We start from the raw sequence: 18,022 nt of genomic DNA on the forward strand, positions 1-18,022 counted from the left end.
CAGGACCCACACCGGGTTGTCGCGCCCCTGATGATGATGATGTACATGCGCTTTTATTATCAAATATTTGATTCTATCAATATCAAACTAAAATGTTCTTATTAAATCTAATAAAATTGGAATATTACTGTCTGCAATACTTCATGAACAATGCGTATTTTTTTGATCTCAGTGCTATACGGACATTTCTTTCGGTATGACAGTTCACGATAAACGATTGTATATATAATTTACTTGTGACCTCCAATGACAACCGAATGGAGTAAGTAGGTATATAATAATATGAAGTGATTTTTATTTTATTAGAAAATTAAATGTCATACCTAATTAAAATTTATTAAAATTAATGAGGTCTTAATGACTTGTACGTACATTGGTCAGTGAATTATTTTTACCATAATTCAAATCAACCTTGCTTTCTTGTATTTAACATGAAACAAAAATTCTTCAAGTTAAACTGAATAAGTTAAATATTAGTTTTAGTGCACACCATTTTGACGTGGCCCAGTTCTTGCACAAGACGTAAAGTGAAATAATATAAATAGATGCAGGTAAGTAATCGATAATAACCTTTTAACGAGATTAGTTTTCTATTTTGTCACGGATATGTAAAATAGTCACTGCAACCTGCGCCGCACTTGATTATTAATTAGTTCTGTTATTATTTTAATCAAAGGTATTTCAAGAACCTGCGGGGAGATTAATGCCTTAATCCGGTTATGATGCACTTAAATAACGTGCATTTTAAATATCTTGCGATAAATAATTGTTAGCTTTTAACACGTGGGCTGTAGGTAAGTATCAATGATGGTAGTTTGCTTCTTCTTCGGGCGATTAAATTTCTGGATACTATTAGATTCATTTGGACTCTTTAGAGATTCACTGTTCGTTTTTATTTCCAGATTTAATGTTTTTCGACGTATCGCGTTAAATATATTGTTTTTTACATTATTCAGAAAATAGTTAGAGAATTCTGTTTGCTCTGCTTGATACTCAATGGAATCTAAAACTCCATAGTCCAGTGGCGATGCTCCCTTGAGAGCGCTGGAGCGGTGACACCCACCCACTCAATTTATGCAAAAAGACTTATTTTTTTAAATAAGTATTTCATTTATATTTGATTAATTAAAAGTGTTCTGATCTATTACCGTAGTCATTAATTCATATACCAAAACAAATTCTAATATGTGTTTTTAACCGGCTATTTTAAATATTATATGTTGATGGGAGCGATAACCGACATCGCTCGACCTAAGCGCCCTGTTCGATTTCTTTGCAATGAGAAAGAGCGTCGTCTGCCTCGTGGACTAGCAATATGTAAATATTTTTTCTGCGTGCTCCCGAGCGACAGTTTCGGTCGCTCCCGGCCCGAATGCGGCTTCATCGGTTTTAAAACAATACAGCTTGTATCACACGTACAATTATTGTTTGATAATTTTTATTCAATATTATTATACAAATTAATTCTTTTCACAGTACGTATATTAAATTTCCGCACATATTGACAACATTTCTCAAATTTAGGCGAAGTACAATTTAAAAATAAACTTCAAGTTTTTTTCAGTTTGATAACTAAATTCACAATGTTTATCAAGTATGATATCTCTCCAAACTAGCTCTGTGGGGGGTTTAATATACGTGGTAGGGTGGAAATTGTAAAATATCACGGCTACATGCTTAAATAATGTCAATTTTGATGAGTTACTGCTTTCAAGAGCCGCATTAAATCAGGTCACCTATTTTCTTAATTTGTTATTGAAGTAAGCCAATCCTTAATATGTTGCTTCTCATTAGCAGAAGTCCTATTTTTTATTGGAATTAATTGATAAATGGCATTGTTGATGATAATATTCTCAATTGTTTTTTTTTGATTTTTTGGTGAAGTTTTGATGAAGGCAAAGGCCTTTTTACGGCAGTCAAAAGGTGAAAAAAGTGAACTCCCAGTAAAATAACTCACCGGTCGCCACTGCTCCATACCCAGATTTAGGGTGGATTTTTATAGGTGAAGACTAGGGAATCCAATCCCGAGCCAAAATTCTGATCCCGGGATTTCGGGATTACAATTTGACAATCCCGGGATCCCGGGACTGGTCCCGGGATTGGGATTTTTTTCCATTGTTAATATAAAAATTTTATATTTACAAATAACATTGATAAAATCGGTCAAAAATAAATCTAGTGTAATTTATACTATTTAAGACATTTATTGTTAATATTGTATACGTTACATCTTGGAAGGAAATACACAAGTTTAATTTAGTAAATAATATAATAATATAAATAATAATGTGAATTTAATATGAGATTGCTATTTCTGATAGTAAAGACATAATGAATAGATCAGCGAGATTTAAAATAGTAAAGCAAATAATCATGGCGTACTTATGGCCTTTCCGCTTCATAAATCTAATTAGTCAGCCAAATATGAAACTGCCGTAAAACGTATGATATCATGGTGGAATTACTTTGTTAAAAGTGCGAAGCATTGTTTTTTTACCGATCTTTCTCATTTTTAATAATCTATGTGAAAAAATAAAATGAATCGGCTACCTACACATCAAACTTCATTCAAACTCAGTTTATTTCTAATGTAGTTATTTTGTATTAAAAGTATTTTTTCTGTTATATTTTCCATAAAAATTGATAAAAAAATCAATCCCGAAATCCCGGGATTATGTTTATCAATCCCGGGATTCATAGGTATCGAAAGTAGCTCGGGATCCCGGGATCCCGGGATTCGGGATCCCGGGATTGGATTCCCTAGTGAAGACAAACAAAATAGGAAAATGTGTAAAAAAAAAGCCCATAATTATTCCGGACTATTCGAGGTATTGGAAGCAATGTTCCTTCTAAGGTGTGCGCGTAGGCGCGCGCACACCTATCAAAATGTGTCCGCACACATGTTTTCATCCCCCGCACAGTCCTCACACAAAAATATTGTAAAAGAAAGCAACAAATCAAGTGAACAATACGATTGCTTGCTTAGTTACATAATATGTATATTATAGTACAATTATACTTATTAATTAGGTATAGGAAACTTATCCCCTAAAATGTCAAAAAGGAGTGGATGTGATATTTCAAATGCGATCATTAAGAAGAAATACTGCGATAAATTTTAATTGGAATGGCTATCTGTAATCGTCAAAACAGAAATGCCATCTTCAATGCTTTCGCAAAATGTAAGAATTGGTGATATATTTGTTTATTCGGAAATGATATGATTGTCAAATAATGCATCATATGCTTCGCAGCAATTATGCAAGAAGAATAATTCACGTCTGGAAAGAAGTTGATTGAATGGAGGTTGTATCTTTTAAAAAGGCATTTAAGTCAGAAAATACACCGGGATGCTGTTACGAAATTCAAAAAATTGAAGAGAGGTGGACTTTTCAAAATAATGACGGAAACACCCGAAGAACGAAAGAACAAGATTGAGATCGCTGAGCGCAAAAAATCTGGTTGCGATCTAGTCAAAATGCTAATTGATAATGTACTATTGGCTATAAAAATAAATGATTCTATGCTTTCTGTACAAGATATTCATAATCATATTGTATCTAACTACACAGATGTTCCCGAAAGCTGGCGAAGTAAAAATTATGCGTTATGCAGTAAAAGATGTTTTTGACGAATTACGGAATTCTGCAAGTTTAGTATTTAATATATTTTATCAACGAATACTATCGATTTTTTTCTTTATTTCCTGTTTTTTTTATTTATTAAATTATAGTTTGTGTTATTATTACATAAAATGTATGTGTGTGTTTATGGGGGGGGGGGGTAAATTTACCCCACCGGGTACGCACGCCACTGCTCAGGTGCGTTGATGATCCGCACACACAATAGTTAAATTAGAAGGAACGTTGATTGGGAGTCCACTTTCCAAAATTCCTTCATGTAGGATTCCATTTGGGTTATTCTGCGTAGATGCTTGACTAAATTATGAAACCGAAACTTATAAAACGCTATAGAATAATAAATTGTGGTCAAACGCAGAACCGCAAAAACAATACCACTGTTGGCAGACTGTTCTTTATATTATACAAATCCGCAAACATGCAATTATGGTTTTCTGGTTGCTATCGACGTAGTTTTGCGGGTCGTGTGGCTTGACTCTAATCCATAGATTCCGAAACTATGATATGTATTATCTTCCGCTCATGGAATGAATAATAATTATTACAGATTGTCCTTCGCGAACCTAATGGCCAGCTTTCCATTTCTATTCTTCTCACGTCACGCTTCTATTATGCCGAATCTTGTAATGTAGATTACAGTATCAGCGGCTATTTATCAAAATATACCTACTCTCAGTCCAATTGATGAATGAAAAAATTGGATAATAAATTAAGCAAAGCCGTAACCCTCGACTGGGTGGTCATAACATAGCATTACAACAATCCATCGCCGTGGCACAATGCCAGCGATTTTTTTCCATCTCCGACACATGTTTCTCGTATATATACCACACTCTGATTTCGGCACGTTCATTTTTTAATCTATTAATAAATTCTTAAAGAATTTCTGTGATAATGTCCCACCTTGATCTTGAATAATTACATTTTGTTCTATATGCAAAAATGTGCATGCTTCAGTACATCGTGCCAGCAACATAACTGTTTACTTTGCGATACTGGTACTTATGCGATATTGCTATGCGAAATAAAATATTTCTGTGCGGCAATATTGCTGATTTTTCAAGCTTTGCGTCAAAACTTCATATTTTCTAAAATTCAGAGTTATTTATTTGTCATGGACGCGCTTCCTGTACTGGACGGGATACTCCCTATTGACCTGCAAAATACAGGTATGAGGTAAATACATGCCGTTGTTGGTGACCTTCACCTTATTATCATCATTATCATCACCCTGAATCTATTCACTGCTGGATGAAGGCCTCTCGAATCTGATTCCACTTCTCTCGGTCCTGTGAGCTGCGTCGCCACGTACTTCCGTAGAACTTAATCATTTCATCGACCTTGCAAATTTAAAATTTCATTTATTTTTACATATAGGTAGTGAACATTACAAATAATTAATTCAAGACGTTCACAACATGACATTTAGAAACAAAGAAATATTATTGAAACAGTATTATATAAAAGTTATTATACAGTAGAAAAGTGTAAATACAAAAAAAAAATATATAAGTATATTTATAAACAGTGAAATCCCGATTCTACGGTTTTAAAGAGACCCTAAAAACGATAAATGCGGGATATATAAATTAAAAAAAGAAAAAACTCGTTTTTTTCCTGGATGTTTTTCGACGTCTTGAATTATTTTCAGTTTCTCACCTAGAGTTCTACTTTTCTTAAAAATTCGTGATACAAGATGCGAGGCAAGCCTAAGCGCTGACCGACCTGTGCAAACAAAGCGACGCGACTGAAAGGTCTGTATGTATCATAAACAATTCTACGAAAGCGAAATGAAAAATATTCAACAAAAACGGTAAATCGGGATAACATTTGTGACGGGACCATTAATATTTAGACGATAGATCGAGGAAAACAATACATCGGGTAACCGTCACTGCGGGATTATTAAATTTAACATTGTTCTTATGGGTGTTTGGCAGGACTTTCAAAAATGAAAGATCCGAATGAAAAAAAACGATTTATGCGAGAACGGTAGATCGGGGTCCCACTCTATATAAATTAGATACAAGGAAGTAGACCGAATGAGCTAATTGGGGACGTTTTGTACCTCTTGGGTACCACTGGATAGCTAGATTTGTCCAACGATTGTCCTTTCTTTGAGCTATGTGTCCAGACCATTTCCATTTGAGGTTTTTAGCGAACTTATATCGCCTCCAAACCTTGACGCTGAAAAACACTGAGGAAGCAGAAAATACATCAAATGACGCTGGATACGTCGAAATTGGGGTGGTTCCATCAAGGGCAGACACACTTATTTCTTCTTTCCTAATGTGCAATTACTCCTGATCCTACACCAGCTAATTTTTGAGTGAGCATGGTGGATTCGCTGCCAAGGTCTACGAGGTTAGACTTGTTACCCAACCAACATGTCCATGTGGCGGAAAACTATATGGTGCGAGTCACATTTTCTGTTAATGTCCGATAATGTGTACCGGAAGGGAAGAGATGCTCAAGTCAGTCCGACCAGCTGTTGGGCCCATTGTGGCCATCCGAATTAGTCATCACAAAGGCTAACTTTATTTCTTTTAAAAATTTACGGCCTCTTCCTGTGGACGTGAAGAACTCTTCACATTGTCATATTCTTCAGTATTATTTCGTATAATATTAATTTTTAAATTTGAATAATTTATTTTTTGTTAGTTCACCGTGTTATTCTCTCCCATGGGCACCTTACGTTGAAATAACTCAGTCAAATCACATTTGAGTGCGTAGCTGGTAGCTGGGTAGTTGTTCCTGAGACATTCCCAGGCGTTAAAAAGTGGTGACCCAAACGAAGGGTCTCGTGATACACTCGATTAAGACCTAGCGTGGTGCGGTACATATCGGTAGCATGCGGTCCATAGATGCTGTGGATACGACGCATGCCTTAAGTATTCCAAGGCAATCATATGATATAATAAGTATCCATAATATTAATAAATAATTTTAATGACATACTAGCTACCCTGTACTGCTCCAAATGAGACCAAATATGGTGCGGTTTGGACTTTGGAAGTCTCTTTTTATGCTTTGCAAACAGTTCCCATTATTTTGAGATGCATTGTCAACGTATAGTTTCATAAGGAACTAATGAATCTGTCATCGAGTATTCAGTAGAAATAATTTAAGTACATATATTGAAATTGGAATATCCGGTGTGATACAAAATAATATAGTTATATCAAAATACCCCTTGTAATTTCAATATTGAAGAACATGCCTTTCTTAGTAAATGTATCCAGTGCTCTGACGTGTCGTTCAGCATCGTACTGTAACCATTGATATACTACTAGATGAGCAGTTCCCATACAAGTGTCATTTTAAAAGTGTACCACAAAAGATATTACGAATATCGTCTTATAATATTTCCTTGTAGGTATAATGCGTTAAGACCGATAACATGGATTCCCGAATTTCACCCGTATTGCCCTGCTGTAAAACTAAATTTGCGTTCTTGGAATAGTGAACCTAAGGGTGCTGCAACGCAAAGCAGACAGAGCAAGTCGTCATGCGCTGACTATTAGTTAGAGTAAGATGCAAGCTAGTTGGGCTTACTCAGTAAGTTTTAACAAAGGCCGAGTCGCTGAAAATCGGGCGTCATTTTAAGAAGCATATGATTCATCCAGTAGTATATCAATGACTGTAACGCCTTTAAGGCCCCGTCCAGTCGCGGAGCGTTGAGCGGCGCGCATAACTCAACCGTATAACCGTATAAACGTATAACCAAAAAAAGACATCGTCTACGAACATTTTCACACACGGTTATACGTTTGAATTGCGCGCGCCGGTCAATGCTCCTCGGAATGCCCGTACGCTGGACGAGCGCTAACAGTCAGTAACACATAGTGAACCAAACAATCGAAGAGTGGACTTTTATTATAATCATTGTTATCATGTTATCAATGAGCAAATGTTTACCGGCAGCATTGTTTTTACTGTATTTCTATTACCCACGAGTGCATTTTTAAGATAAGTAAAACATGATGTTAAAATGCTAGGATTATACAATGTTTGGCACAGTGTATTTTACTTGTAATATTTATTACATTATGTTCGTGAATCCAGAAGCAAATATTTTTTTTTCGTAATGTAGTAATTATTTAAAGTAATTTAAATTTTTTTTAATTTAAATTTAAATTTAAAGTAATTATTTTTCTGCATATTTCTTTGTTTACGAAATAAATTTCATAAAGAAAACTTAGGTATTCAATTGTCATATTATTACTGTTTTCTTGATAGATTAAAATATGAAAAAAAATATATTATATTTTCGATGAATTATTCATAATGCAAAAATATTGTCTAGTTTTTTAAAATAAATTTAGTTAGTATCTATACAATATTAGGTGCACTTTTGATGAGAGGGTTTGAGGCACCAGCTTTCTAGTATTTATAATGCCACATATATTTGCTACCTAATGAGTATCGGTTGCATAATTTACATATTATTTTACCTACTTTTCTCGTTTTGACTAAAACCATTGATATACTACTAGATGAGGAATTCCCATACAAGTGTCATTTTAAAAATGTACCACAAAAGAAGATATTACGAATATCGTCTTATAATATTTCCTTGTAGGTATAATGCGTTAAGACCGTTAACATGGATTCCCGAATTTCACCCGTATTGCCCTGGCTGTAAAACTAAATTTGCGTTATTGGAATAGTGACCCTAAAAGTGTCTGCAACCCAAAGCTTGAAAGCTACCAAAAATTCATGTCTGAGCGGACAGAGCAAGTCGTCATGCGCTGACTATTAGTTAGAGTAATATGCAAGCTAGATCGGGCTTACTCATAATTATTGCCAGGTCGTTTTCGAGACAAATATTAAGTGAGCTTATATCGAGTTAAGTCCGCTGATATTAAAACAGTAAGTATTAACACTGGCCGAGTCGCTGAAAATCGGGCGTCATTTTAAGAAGCATATGATTCATCCAGTAGTATATCAATGACTAAAACATTAATTGTATTGCACGTAGTCAATTAAAAAAAAATATTTTTTTATTTTTCTGTTACAAATAATTAATTTAATCGATTCGAAACGCAGCATAACATTTAGACACATTTAACACATAGTTTCCTCAACACTTATAACGCAATAGATTTGTCATAAGATTTAAAAATGGGCCTCGAAACAATTTAAACCAGTAATACAATAATTATTAAATTATACCATAATCATAAAATGATGCAAATTTATTACAAATATTACCCAACGCGTAACAAAATCCCTCCACCTTATATCAAAGGGACATAATATTATACTTAGTATAATCTCTCAAACAAAATATGCGTACTTATATACAAAAAATAAACCACAAATTTGAGTGATAAGATGTGATTCTAGTAATGCAAAAATCTAGAAATTTTACGTGGGGGCTTAAAAATCAGTCAGTTCCTCGGATATCGAATTCCCTATACCTACCCGTCATTGCATTTATATAAAAAACGAAGTAAATTATATCAAGTAGGTACGTGTGTAGAATATAACATAAAAATACAAGATAAAAAGAACTTTTTATATACAACGTTTTTAAATTTTCTGTTGAATCGGATAAACTTGACTTGATTTGCTTAAACGATCAAAAAAAATTGTACTTGATAGAAATAATACTGAAAGGTCATTTTGACATTTCATATTGATTTGCATAGTAACGCACGTATATATTAATAATTTAGTTGCTAGGACCCCAGACCCCTAGCAACCAATAATAGTGGATAGGATTACGGATTTCTTCCGAAATAACTTTTCATACAAAACAGAATTAACTGAAAATGAATTCAATTCTACTTAAAGATGGCTAAAAGTATTTAAAAAAATGCATTGGCATCGTATTCTGATATATTCTAAAAGTTTCAAATGTCTAGCTAGTCGGAAAGTTAGTTAAAAATCTATTGCAAGATTTGTACTGGATAAACAACCACCGGACAAATAAGAATACGACCTAATAAACATTTTGTAAAATACATTGAACTGTATACCGAGCGAGCTCAACCGACATTGTTTTATGAATTTATAAAACAATGTCCATCTAAAGTCATATCACGTAAGTGGAATATATCGATATTTAAATCCAATGTCAGATTATTCTATATTATAATATAATACGTTTTGAAATAGATAATTATCGAAGTTCCCGATTTAATTGTTGAAGAATAATTATTGTCAGAGACACAAACTAAATAATAATAATTCCAACAGAATTCTGTCCTTTACAAAAATTTTTATGCAAGGTTTTGACTGCGAGTCGCTGTCATATTGTCTACTTGGAGTGAAGGTTCGCTGTTCAGATCCTCCCTCCAATTATGTTGAAGAGGTTTACATTTCTGCCGAGATCTTCTGTCCTCCCAGATGCCAGGGCACATTTCAGTCCCTCGGCGTCTGCGCGACTATATTAATAGGTATCTTTGTTTTGATTTCATTTATCTACTCCAAATATTAATTATTTTTACTGTTAACGGTGGAGTGACATGTTATTTTACAAATAACTTTTTAAAATATTTAGTTATGATTTGTAATTTTTGCAAATATTTGATTATTACATATTGATAATGTTTATCAGGATGACTGCTGAAGGTTATAACATTCATATTATATTGTGGAATATTTACTAATTAACTTATCACTAAACATTTTAAGAATAACCTAAATAAGTACTGCAAAGTTTTCTGTCAGGTTTTTATGTAGGCCAGGATTTTTTGTCTAGGTTTTTACGTCACATTTTTACGCAAAATTTTCGTCTGCTTCCCTTACACAAATACCTACTTCAAATTCTGCTAATGTGATTCTGTTAAAATTTGGGGGCGGTCCGGTACTACAAAAGTATTTTTTTTTGTTATGCTTTCAAAGCTTGACTAACCGATTCTTATAGACGATTTATATATACGGGTGTTGCTGATCTACTTTTAGAGATAACGAAACTTAAACATTACGTTAATTAGTGCGAGTCGTTATTATGCGAGTGTAGCGAAGGGGCGAGTGGTCATATTCGGCCAGAGGCCAAAGCTCCCTGATGGGGTCAGAGCCCCACTATATGTTTTATTTTAAATACTAGTATCAGTCAATATAAATATGCTTCCCGATCAGGGTTCCGTAAAAAATAACTACTTTTTATTTTCGGTTTGTACCCTTTTTGGACCTCTTAAGGCTGATATTATGGAAAAATGAAGTTTGTTCCGCAAAATTTAAGACTTACGAGGTTTTAATAGTAAGGTGTAGAGGCGAGTAGGAAATACTGTCACCAGTTTGTGTACTTAAGTTTCGGGTGAAACCATCCATACTAAGTATTTGTGGCCCAATAAACTTATTCCAAAAAACTTGTGATGATATCATCGCGAGTCGCTGTTCTGTGCACTCGCCAGTTGGTAGACTTTCAACACTATTGACATTAAATGCGCACGAACAAAATAGCACTTGAATATAGGTATATTTTAATTTATTAGTCTATTAGTCACAGTGGTGAGATGACGCACAGGTTTAGGATTGTTAAATACAGCTCAAAACATGTTTAAAATTAAAAAAATCACTGTTATTCATTTTTGTTAACAATAATATTGTAACCTAACAGAAAAACAACTCATATATATATTTTTTTAATAAATGGGACTTTTCGACAAGCGGAGCTCAGCGTATTTTTAGCGATTATATTGAAGCCGATACACAGTCTAAGTTCCCTGAGCCGATACGTATTTTAAAATACTAATAATAATATGGAGTTGGTTTTAGTTTCAGTTGAGTATGAAACTTTTGTCGCATACGCACGCCAAACGATCTATATAGTATTCCAATTACTAGTAAGTATTTTGGAACAAGTTTATATACTAAATATTTTTTTATACTGGTAGTAAATATACTTAGTCTTCAAAATCGACCAGTTTTTCCATCTCTAGTAAGGTGGCGATATGTCAAAGGTCCCTCAAACACAAAAAGTCGCAAATCATTAATAGATAGATAGGTACTTACTTTCATCTTTCGTCCGATGCCTGTTGACACAATGAAGATACATCGCATTGGGATACGTCTGACCATCCTTCCCGCATATTTCTCCCCCGTAATGGTCAGCATGGAAGAATCTCTTACATGTGCCCAACGGTTTACCAGACGGGGAAGAATTGTCAGCGTATATTATCCCGTCAGCTCTTCGGGAATTGGTGTCTTGGTACGCCAGTGAGGATTTAGGTGTGACGGCACCTGGTGAAAGAGAACATTCAACATTACGTCATTATGTTACGAGTTATACATAGAAGAGTCATGTTGGTAAGTTTACTGTCATAATAACAAATTGTCCGTGACATTGCGCATGCGCAGCAGTTGTTAACCGTACTGTATACAGAATCGATCCGGAAGTTATCAGAGTTATCTCGTACACACATTGATATACTACTGGATGAATCATATGCTTCTTAAAATGACGCCCGATTTTCAGCGACTCGGCCAATGTTAAAACTTACTGAGTAAGCCCGATCTAACTTGCATCTTCTCTCACTAATAGGCAGCGCATGACAACTTGCTCTGTCTGCTTTGGGTTGCAGTCACCCTTACATTTTTAATGGGGTCAGTTGCACTCTGGCTCTAGAATGACAATTATGTAATATATTCTAAAATATATTTTTTTTTTACATATAGTATCTATTTATTTATTTTTTACTAGATTATATTAATACAAGTGATCATTTGATCTAATTTTAAGCGAAGTAATCAGACAAAGAGGCGTATCAAGTAATCAGACAAAGAGGCGTATCAAGTAATCAGACAAAGAGGCGTATCAAGTAATCAGACAAAGAGGCGTATCAAGTAATCAGACAAAGAGGCGTATCAAGTAATCAGACAAAGGGGCGTATCAGTGTAGTAAAAAGTGCAAATAAGTGCACAGTTACAAAGCGTATACTCCGCCAATTATGATAATGTTTGTGTTTATGTATGAATTACCAATCATCACATTTTTACCACTTTTTATTCATGTATGTTGTATTAACAGTACTACATAGTCTTTATTGAATATACATAATTTGAAAACATCTCATGCATATAGGTATATACTAGAAAAAATCATTTATCATAATCATTATTAAGTAGAAAAAAAATACGACACTCGACTCGATAAGCATTTCATGTAACAACTACTAGTTAAAATTGTCGTGATTCGGTAAGATAAAACAATACATTTTTCTAGTTTCTTGAAGACATTTAAAAAAATCCGCGGACAGTATTTGTGAATATATTTTTCATTGCAGTTTTACGAGTTTGCAACTGTTTCTTCCCACTTTCAAACTGAATTTTCTGATTTTAGGTCAACGAGGTTAATCATCATTAATCAACTCGATTTCTTGAATGCCAACTAAATACATAAAATAAACACAAAAAGTCATATACTTAAATGTCGATTCAATTGATATATTAAATAGCATGTATTTAGATTGTAGTTAAAAATTTTGAACGTCCTTGGATGGACGGTCCAGTTTTTAATAAACAAAAATAATAATATGTAATATACCATAACTTGTTACTCGTTTGCGGTGACATTTTAAATAAGAAAAAACAAGGAAAGAACTGCAGCAACGCGGCGTCCGAGGGTGCGAATACTTCCCCCCCCCCCCCCCCGACAGTGTTGCCAATTTGTCGTCGACAAACGATTATATAAATAAGCAAAGAAGCCTTTCGACAAAATGGACGAAAAATGGTCGATTTCTTTAATTCCTTTCCCATATAGTCTATAAAGTCTGATATTCATATTAAGATAATATAGTCTCTTATACTTTTCTCTTAAATTTCTTCCGAGTACATTAAAAAAGCCTACAACGCATTTTTTAGAAACCATGTTATAATTATTAATAACCATGTCCTTGCTTTTTCGTAGAAGGTGGTTGTTAGTAATTTTTTGAACAATCACAAACACCCAGACTTTGAGAAAATCACATAAATTTTTGTGTCAGCGGGAATCGAACCGAGAACTCTCAGGTGGAAGGCCAGCGCATTACGCACTGCACCACGAGAGCCCCCTATGTAGATACATTACAAATTTGTGCTTGTGCGATATTACCTATTTTAAAGAATCAGGAACAAAAAAAATAGGCAACAAATTAAAAAATAGATATGCCGAATTTCAAACGTTGCATTATGCCCTGAGAAATCATTGTCTACTTGCTTCTACTGTAGAGAGTAGATAAGAACCTGACAACAAGATTTAAAAAATCAATTGAATTAAACTAACTATAAATCCTTGTGTGTAATGGTTATTATTATAATTGACAATCATTCGTTCATTATAATTCATTATGTGTCGTAAAGACTATGAATGATTGTAATTTAGTCATTACAATTATAATATTATTACCGGCGTTCAAAATGTTTAGCGAATTGGCTGCGCTAAGCTGGCAGCGCCGAATTGGTGGCGCTGAGTAGGTGGTACTGAATTGGCGTCGCTGACTATTTATCAGTACCAAAACGCACCTTAATAATCGTATAAATCTACATTGAAAATACAGCGATATCTCAAAATATTATCCGTTTGTTGGGGTGCATTATTCCATAGTCAAACTATAAAATAAAAGAACTTTTTAAACACCTTGTATCTTGGCCTTTACTGTCACCAACGGCGCCACTTAAATGTAGACTAAGCAAGCCACAAGCCATTGTTACATGGTAGTCTATTAAGCTGATCCAGAAATTTTAATTTGCTTAATTTAATTCCAATACTAATGTAGACAGGCTTCGGTGTCTAGTTTTTATATTGTCTTGTCTACCGGTGTGATCAGGCTGATGAATGATGAGGTGACTAACTTGCAGAGTAGAATTAAGGAATTTCAGCGTCACGCGCTAACAAATTAAATTAATACTTAAAAAATGGCTAAATAATAAATATTGGTAAACCAACTTAATATGGTAACTTTATTGATATATTGCTCTGGCTAAGTAAAAAGACAGTGTTTTTGATTTTAGTGAAATGAGAATCCATGTTTTAAACTACCGTTTCTCTGTAAATATATACTGTCTATTTAGAGATTATGTCAAAACAATCCAATAATTGTATATAATATAAGAGGAAAGGTAGTTTAAAACTTGGGTTCTCATTTTACCAAAAACAAAACAATGTTTTTTACTTTGCAGGGCGGCATACTAATAACTGTTCGTTTAAGAAATTTTAAGGACAGATTAAAATGGACCAAAAAATGGATCAACAGCCATATTAAATAACGTTGGGAAGAGCTTACTAAAACTGCTACAACTAGGTTAATGGTTATTTAATTTCTATATTTTATAAAAAAAATATGTTTTGGTCGGTATTGAAACAGTTTAATTTGTAATAATTGTGTTTTTAAATAGGTAGATAATATTGTGAAAACAATCAGTCATGTGCATAGAAAGCCGGAGGATATACCAGCAAGGCGGGTTATGTACGCAACCCCCAAGGGCAAAACCTGGACGGCCGAAATTGAGATGGGTGAACTGCGCCACAGGAGATTTAAGAATGCTCAGTAAAAGTAACTGGGGAGTGACGGCGCTGTATCGTCCTCGATGGAGGAAATTTTTGGAGGAAGCCAAGGACTGTAGTGCCATAAATGATGTTAATGAGGTAGTTTTATAGTGTTTTAATAAATATATCAAAACGAAAATATAGACAAGCGGCGCCAAATTGATGCCGATTGTCCAGAATCACTTGGTCGACAGCGGCGTCAAATTGGCGCCGACTGTTTCCAGTGAATTAAAACGTGACACAAGAATGTAGTAGTAAAGGGTTAAGATATCTCTGAGAAACATTAGCTCAATAAGTACCCAGCAACCTAAAATCACAGATTTGATCCATTATTATTGTATATATTATAATAATATGAAAACAATGTTAATGTCATAATAAAATACTGTCGTAATTCAGAAATATTAAAATATCTAGTTGAAAAGAGGCCATGTTTTGAAACTTGAAAGTTTTGAAGAAGAAATTGAAACTACAAATGACTGTCCTGCAAAATAGTGGTGCGAATAAAGATGAAGCCCTGAGGCATAGAGCACTCTGAAGCTGCAGCCCATGCTGCCCAAATAGTAACGTCGGGCCTGGTAACCAATTTCCAGCCTAATGCACACATAAATAATGAAAGAATGATAAACGGATGAGTCACTAGATTTCTGAGATTCACATATGAGCTTACTAAACTATTATTTTAAGCACACTTTGTAATACTTACTTAATTATTCAACATAATATGCATTGTTTCGTAATTAGATAACGTAATTCTCATCCGCAATGTTTTAATTAATCTCATTTGTGATCAAGGAATATCACGTTAGCCTTCTCAGAATGCGTTGAACTTAACGTTATAAAATATTTCTCACACAGAGACTGCGAAAAACCGTTTTTCTATAATAAAAAGAATTCTTGATTATTTATTTTCTTGCACTTTTATGTTCTCTCGGACGATTTTATTGGAGCATGTGGCGTATTAATGCAGGAGTCGACTACAATAGGTGATTAAAACGACATAACTTTAAAGTGACAGGAAAGGAATCGACTCTGACAGGCTTGTCCGACATAATTTCAATACCTTGGCACAAATTGGCATTGTATATTTCGTTTTTGTTGTTTTTGTTGATAGGCCGCGCGTTGCTTAGGGGCGGCAAATTAGGGAATAAATATCCATTGAGCGGACGGTTCAGCCGTTTTCTTAGAAAGTACTGACATACCTATTAGTTTAAAGAAATCACAAAGGGACCTCCAAATTTGTCAGTGACCTCCACTTAGGTACCTAAAACCATCGCTGTTTGAGAATAGGTTTCGTAGAAACGCTTCAATACTCAGTATTTTTTTTTCAAGATTTTTGTCAGTTGAAGATAGTAAAATAGGTTAGTTCACTTTTGCATTCAATTTGAAACTAAAATCGAGATGAAAAGGGGGCGGTATTCGGTAGGCGGAGTCTGTCTAAGGGCGGAAATTTGCCTAGGGACGTCATGATTGTGTTCACTGTCCGACAACAAGAAATCAGCGATAACAAGAAGTCGCTATAATCGCATTTATAAAACCCCTCAGTGACATACCTGTCATGGCGGCAACGCGTACTAGAGCCATGTTTAAATAATGTATCGGCTCTCCTTTTAGATGCGACGCTTTTTCTTCTTCGCAAAAACCAAAAGTTTACTAATAATAATTCTAACATCACTCCTGGTCGTTGTAGACATATTTTTTTTTTATTATAAAAAGCTTCAGATTACGTACATTGATAGATCCGTACACCATGGAAGCGTAAAATGATAAGTTTGGGGGCGTTCCACATTTAAAAACGTGATTAGATTAGAACACGTAGACAAGAAGTTCTTGTTCGACAATAATATGAAATGACAAAAATAGCACTTTCAACCGTTGTATAATAATAACGAGTTGAATTTTAGCAGCATTGGAAAATTATAACTCAACGAACTCCCTCTGAGACGAATGAAACCGGTCGAATTTAATAAAAAATGGCATTATTAACTATAAAATTTGCGTTTTTATTAAAATTAATGATACAATGAATTTCCACCATGAATTGACAGTTAACACAATGAAAGAAAGTACCTAGCTAAGTAGTGAGAGAGGTTTGTATTAACAGATTTTGTTTTTTACGAGAAATGGATGTCAGCCACTTGCTCAACCTATTAGGTCCATGGCCCCACAAGCGGGGGCTGACAGGGCTCTAGCCTGGGGGCCCGGGCTTTGGGGGGGCCTGGCGTGGCGGGTTGACCGGATAAGTGAGATAAACACACATCATAAATTAGCTTTATTAGTAAAAAAAAAATCCCTTGCGGCGCTATTGTACTTCATGACTATTAACATTTAAAATTATATGATTATGCGATGTAAATTTTGATTATTGTGTTGATACTCTACAACTCCATAATCAAAGTAAATGTATTAAAAATCGCTAATAATACACGGTATAAGACATAATTACATCTTAATTTGACCTAAAACACAATTTGAAAAACGTTAATGTAGTGCGTCACTGCTTTTAATCTTAGCGATAGGTAGAGGGCCCGCTAAAGATCCTACCTTGGGGCCCGCTTCAGGATATGGGGGCTATGATTAGGTCTATACCCTGACAGACACAAATAAAAAAAATATGTGTACTTGCCAGACCCAGGATACGAACGTGGGACAACGCTTAAGCCGCGAGGCCACCGTGCGTGGGAATGAAATAACAGTACCTCAATAACTAAATAATTAAAATTAATTCATTGGTTTTATATCTCGACAGAATATAACCACCAGTTGGTGACCCCAGCGCCAGTGGACTAAATTTATAAATCGTTTTGCGTATATTGAATTTACGGCCGATTTTTTCTACATTAATGTGTGATCCAATTATTATATTATTATTCGTATACTGTACGTACACGGTAGGTGACATACC

The 18,022-nt window shown here is 34.5% G+C and overlaps 1 protein-coding gene across 1 annotated transcript in view; it reads right to left on the minus strand.

Moving 5' to 3' along the window:
- LOC147073934 (serine protease inhibitor dipetalogastin-like) overlaps positions 1 to 18,022 on the minus strand; it is a 136,623-nt gene that overhangs the window by 109,672 nt on the left and 8,929 nt on the right. Inside the window, exon 2 of the mRNA XM_085944596.1 lies at positions 11,607 to 11,834. Within this exon, the coding sequence (XP_085800722.1) occupies positions 11,607 to 11,834 (228 nt within the window). The remainder of the gene's footprint in view (positions 1 to 11,606; positions 11,835 to 18,022) is intronic.

This window comes from Rhyacophila brunnea, unplaced genomic scaffold (genome assembly GCF_057557595.1).
Source record: "Rhyacophila brunnea isolate RB1 unplaced genomic scaffold, BYU_Rbru_1.0 scaffold_17, whole genome shotgun sequence".
Taxonomy (NCBI): domain Eukaryota; kingdom Metazoa; phylum Arthropoda; class Insecta; order Trichoptera; family Rhyacophilidae; genus Rhyacophila; species Rhyacophila brunnea.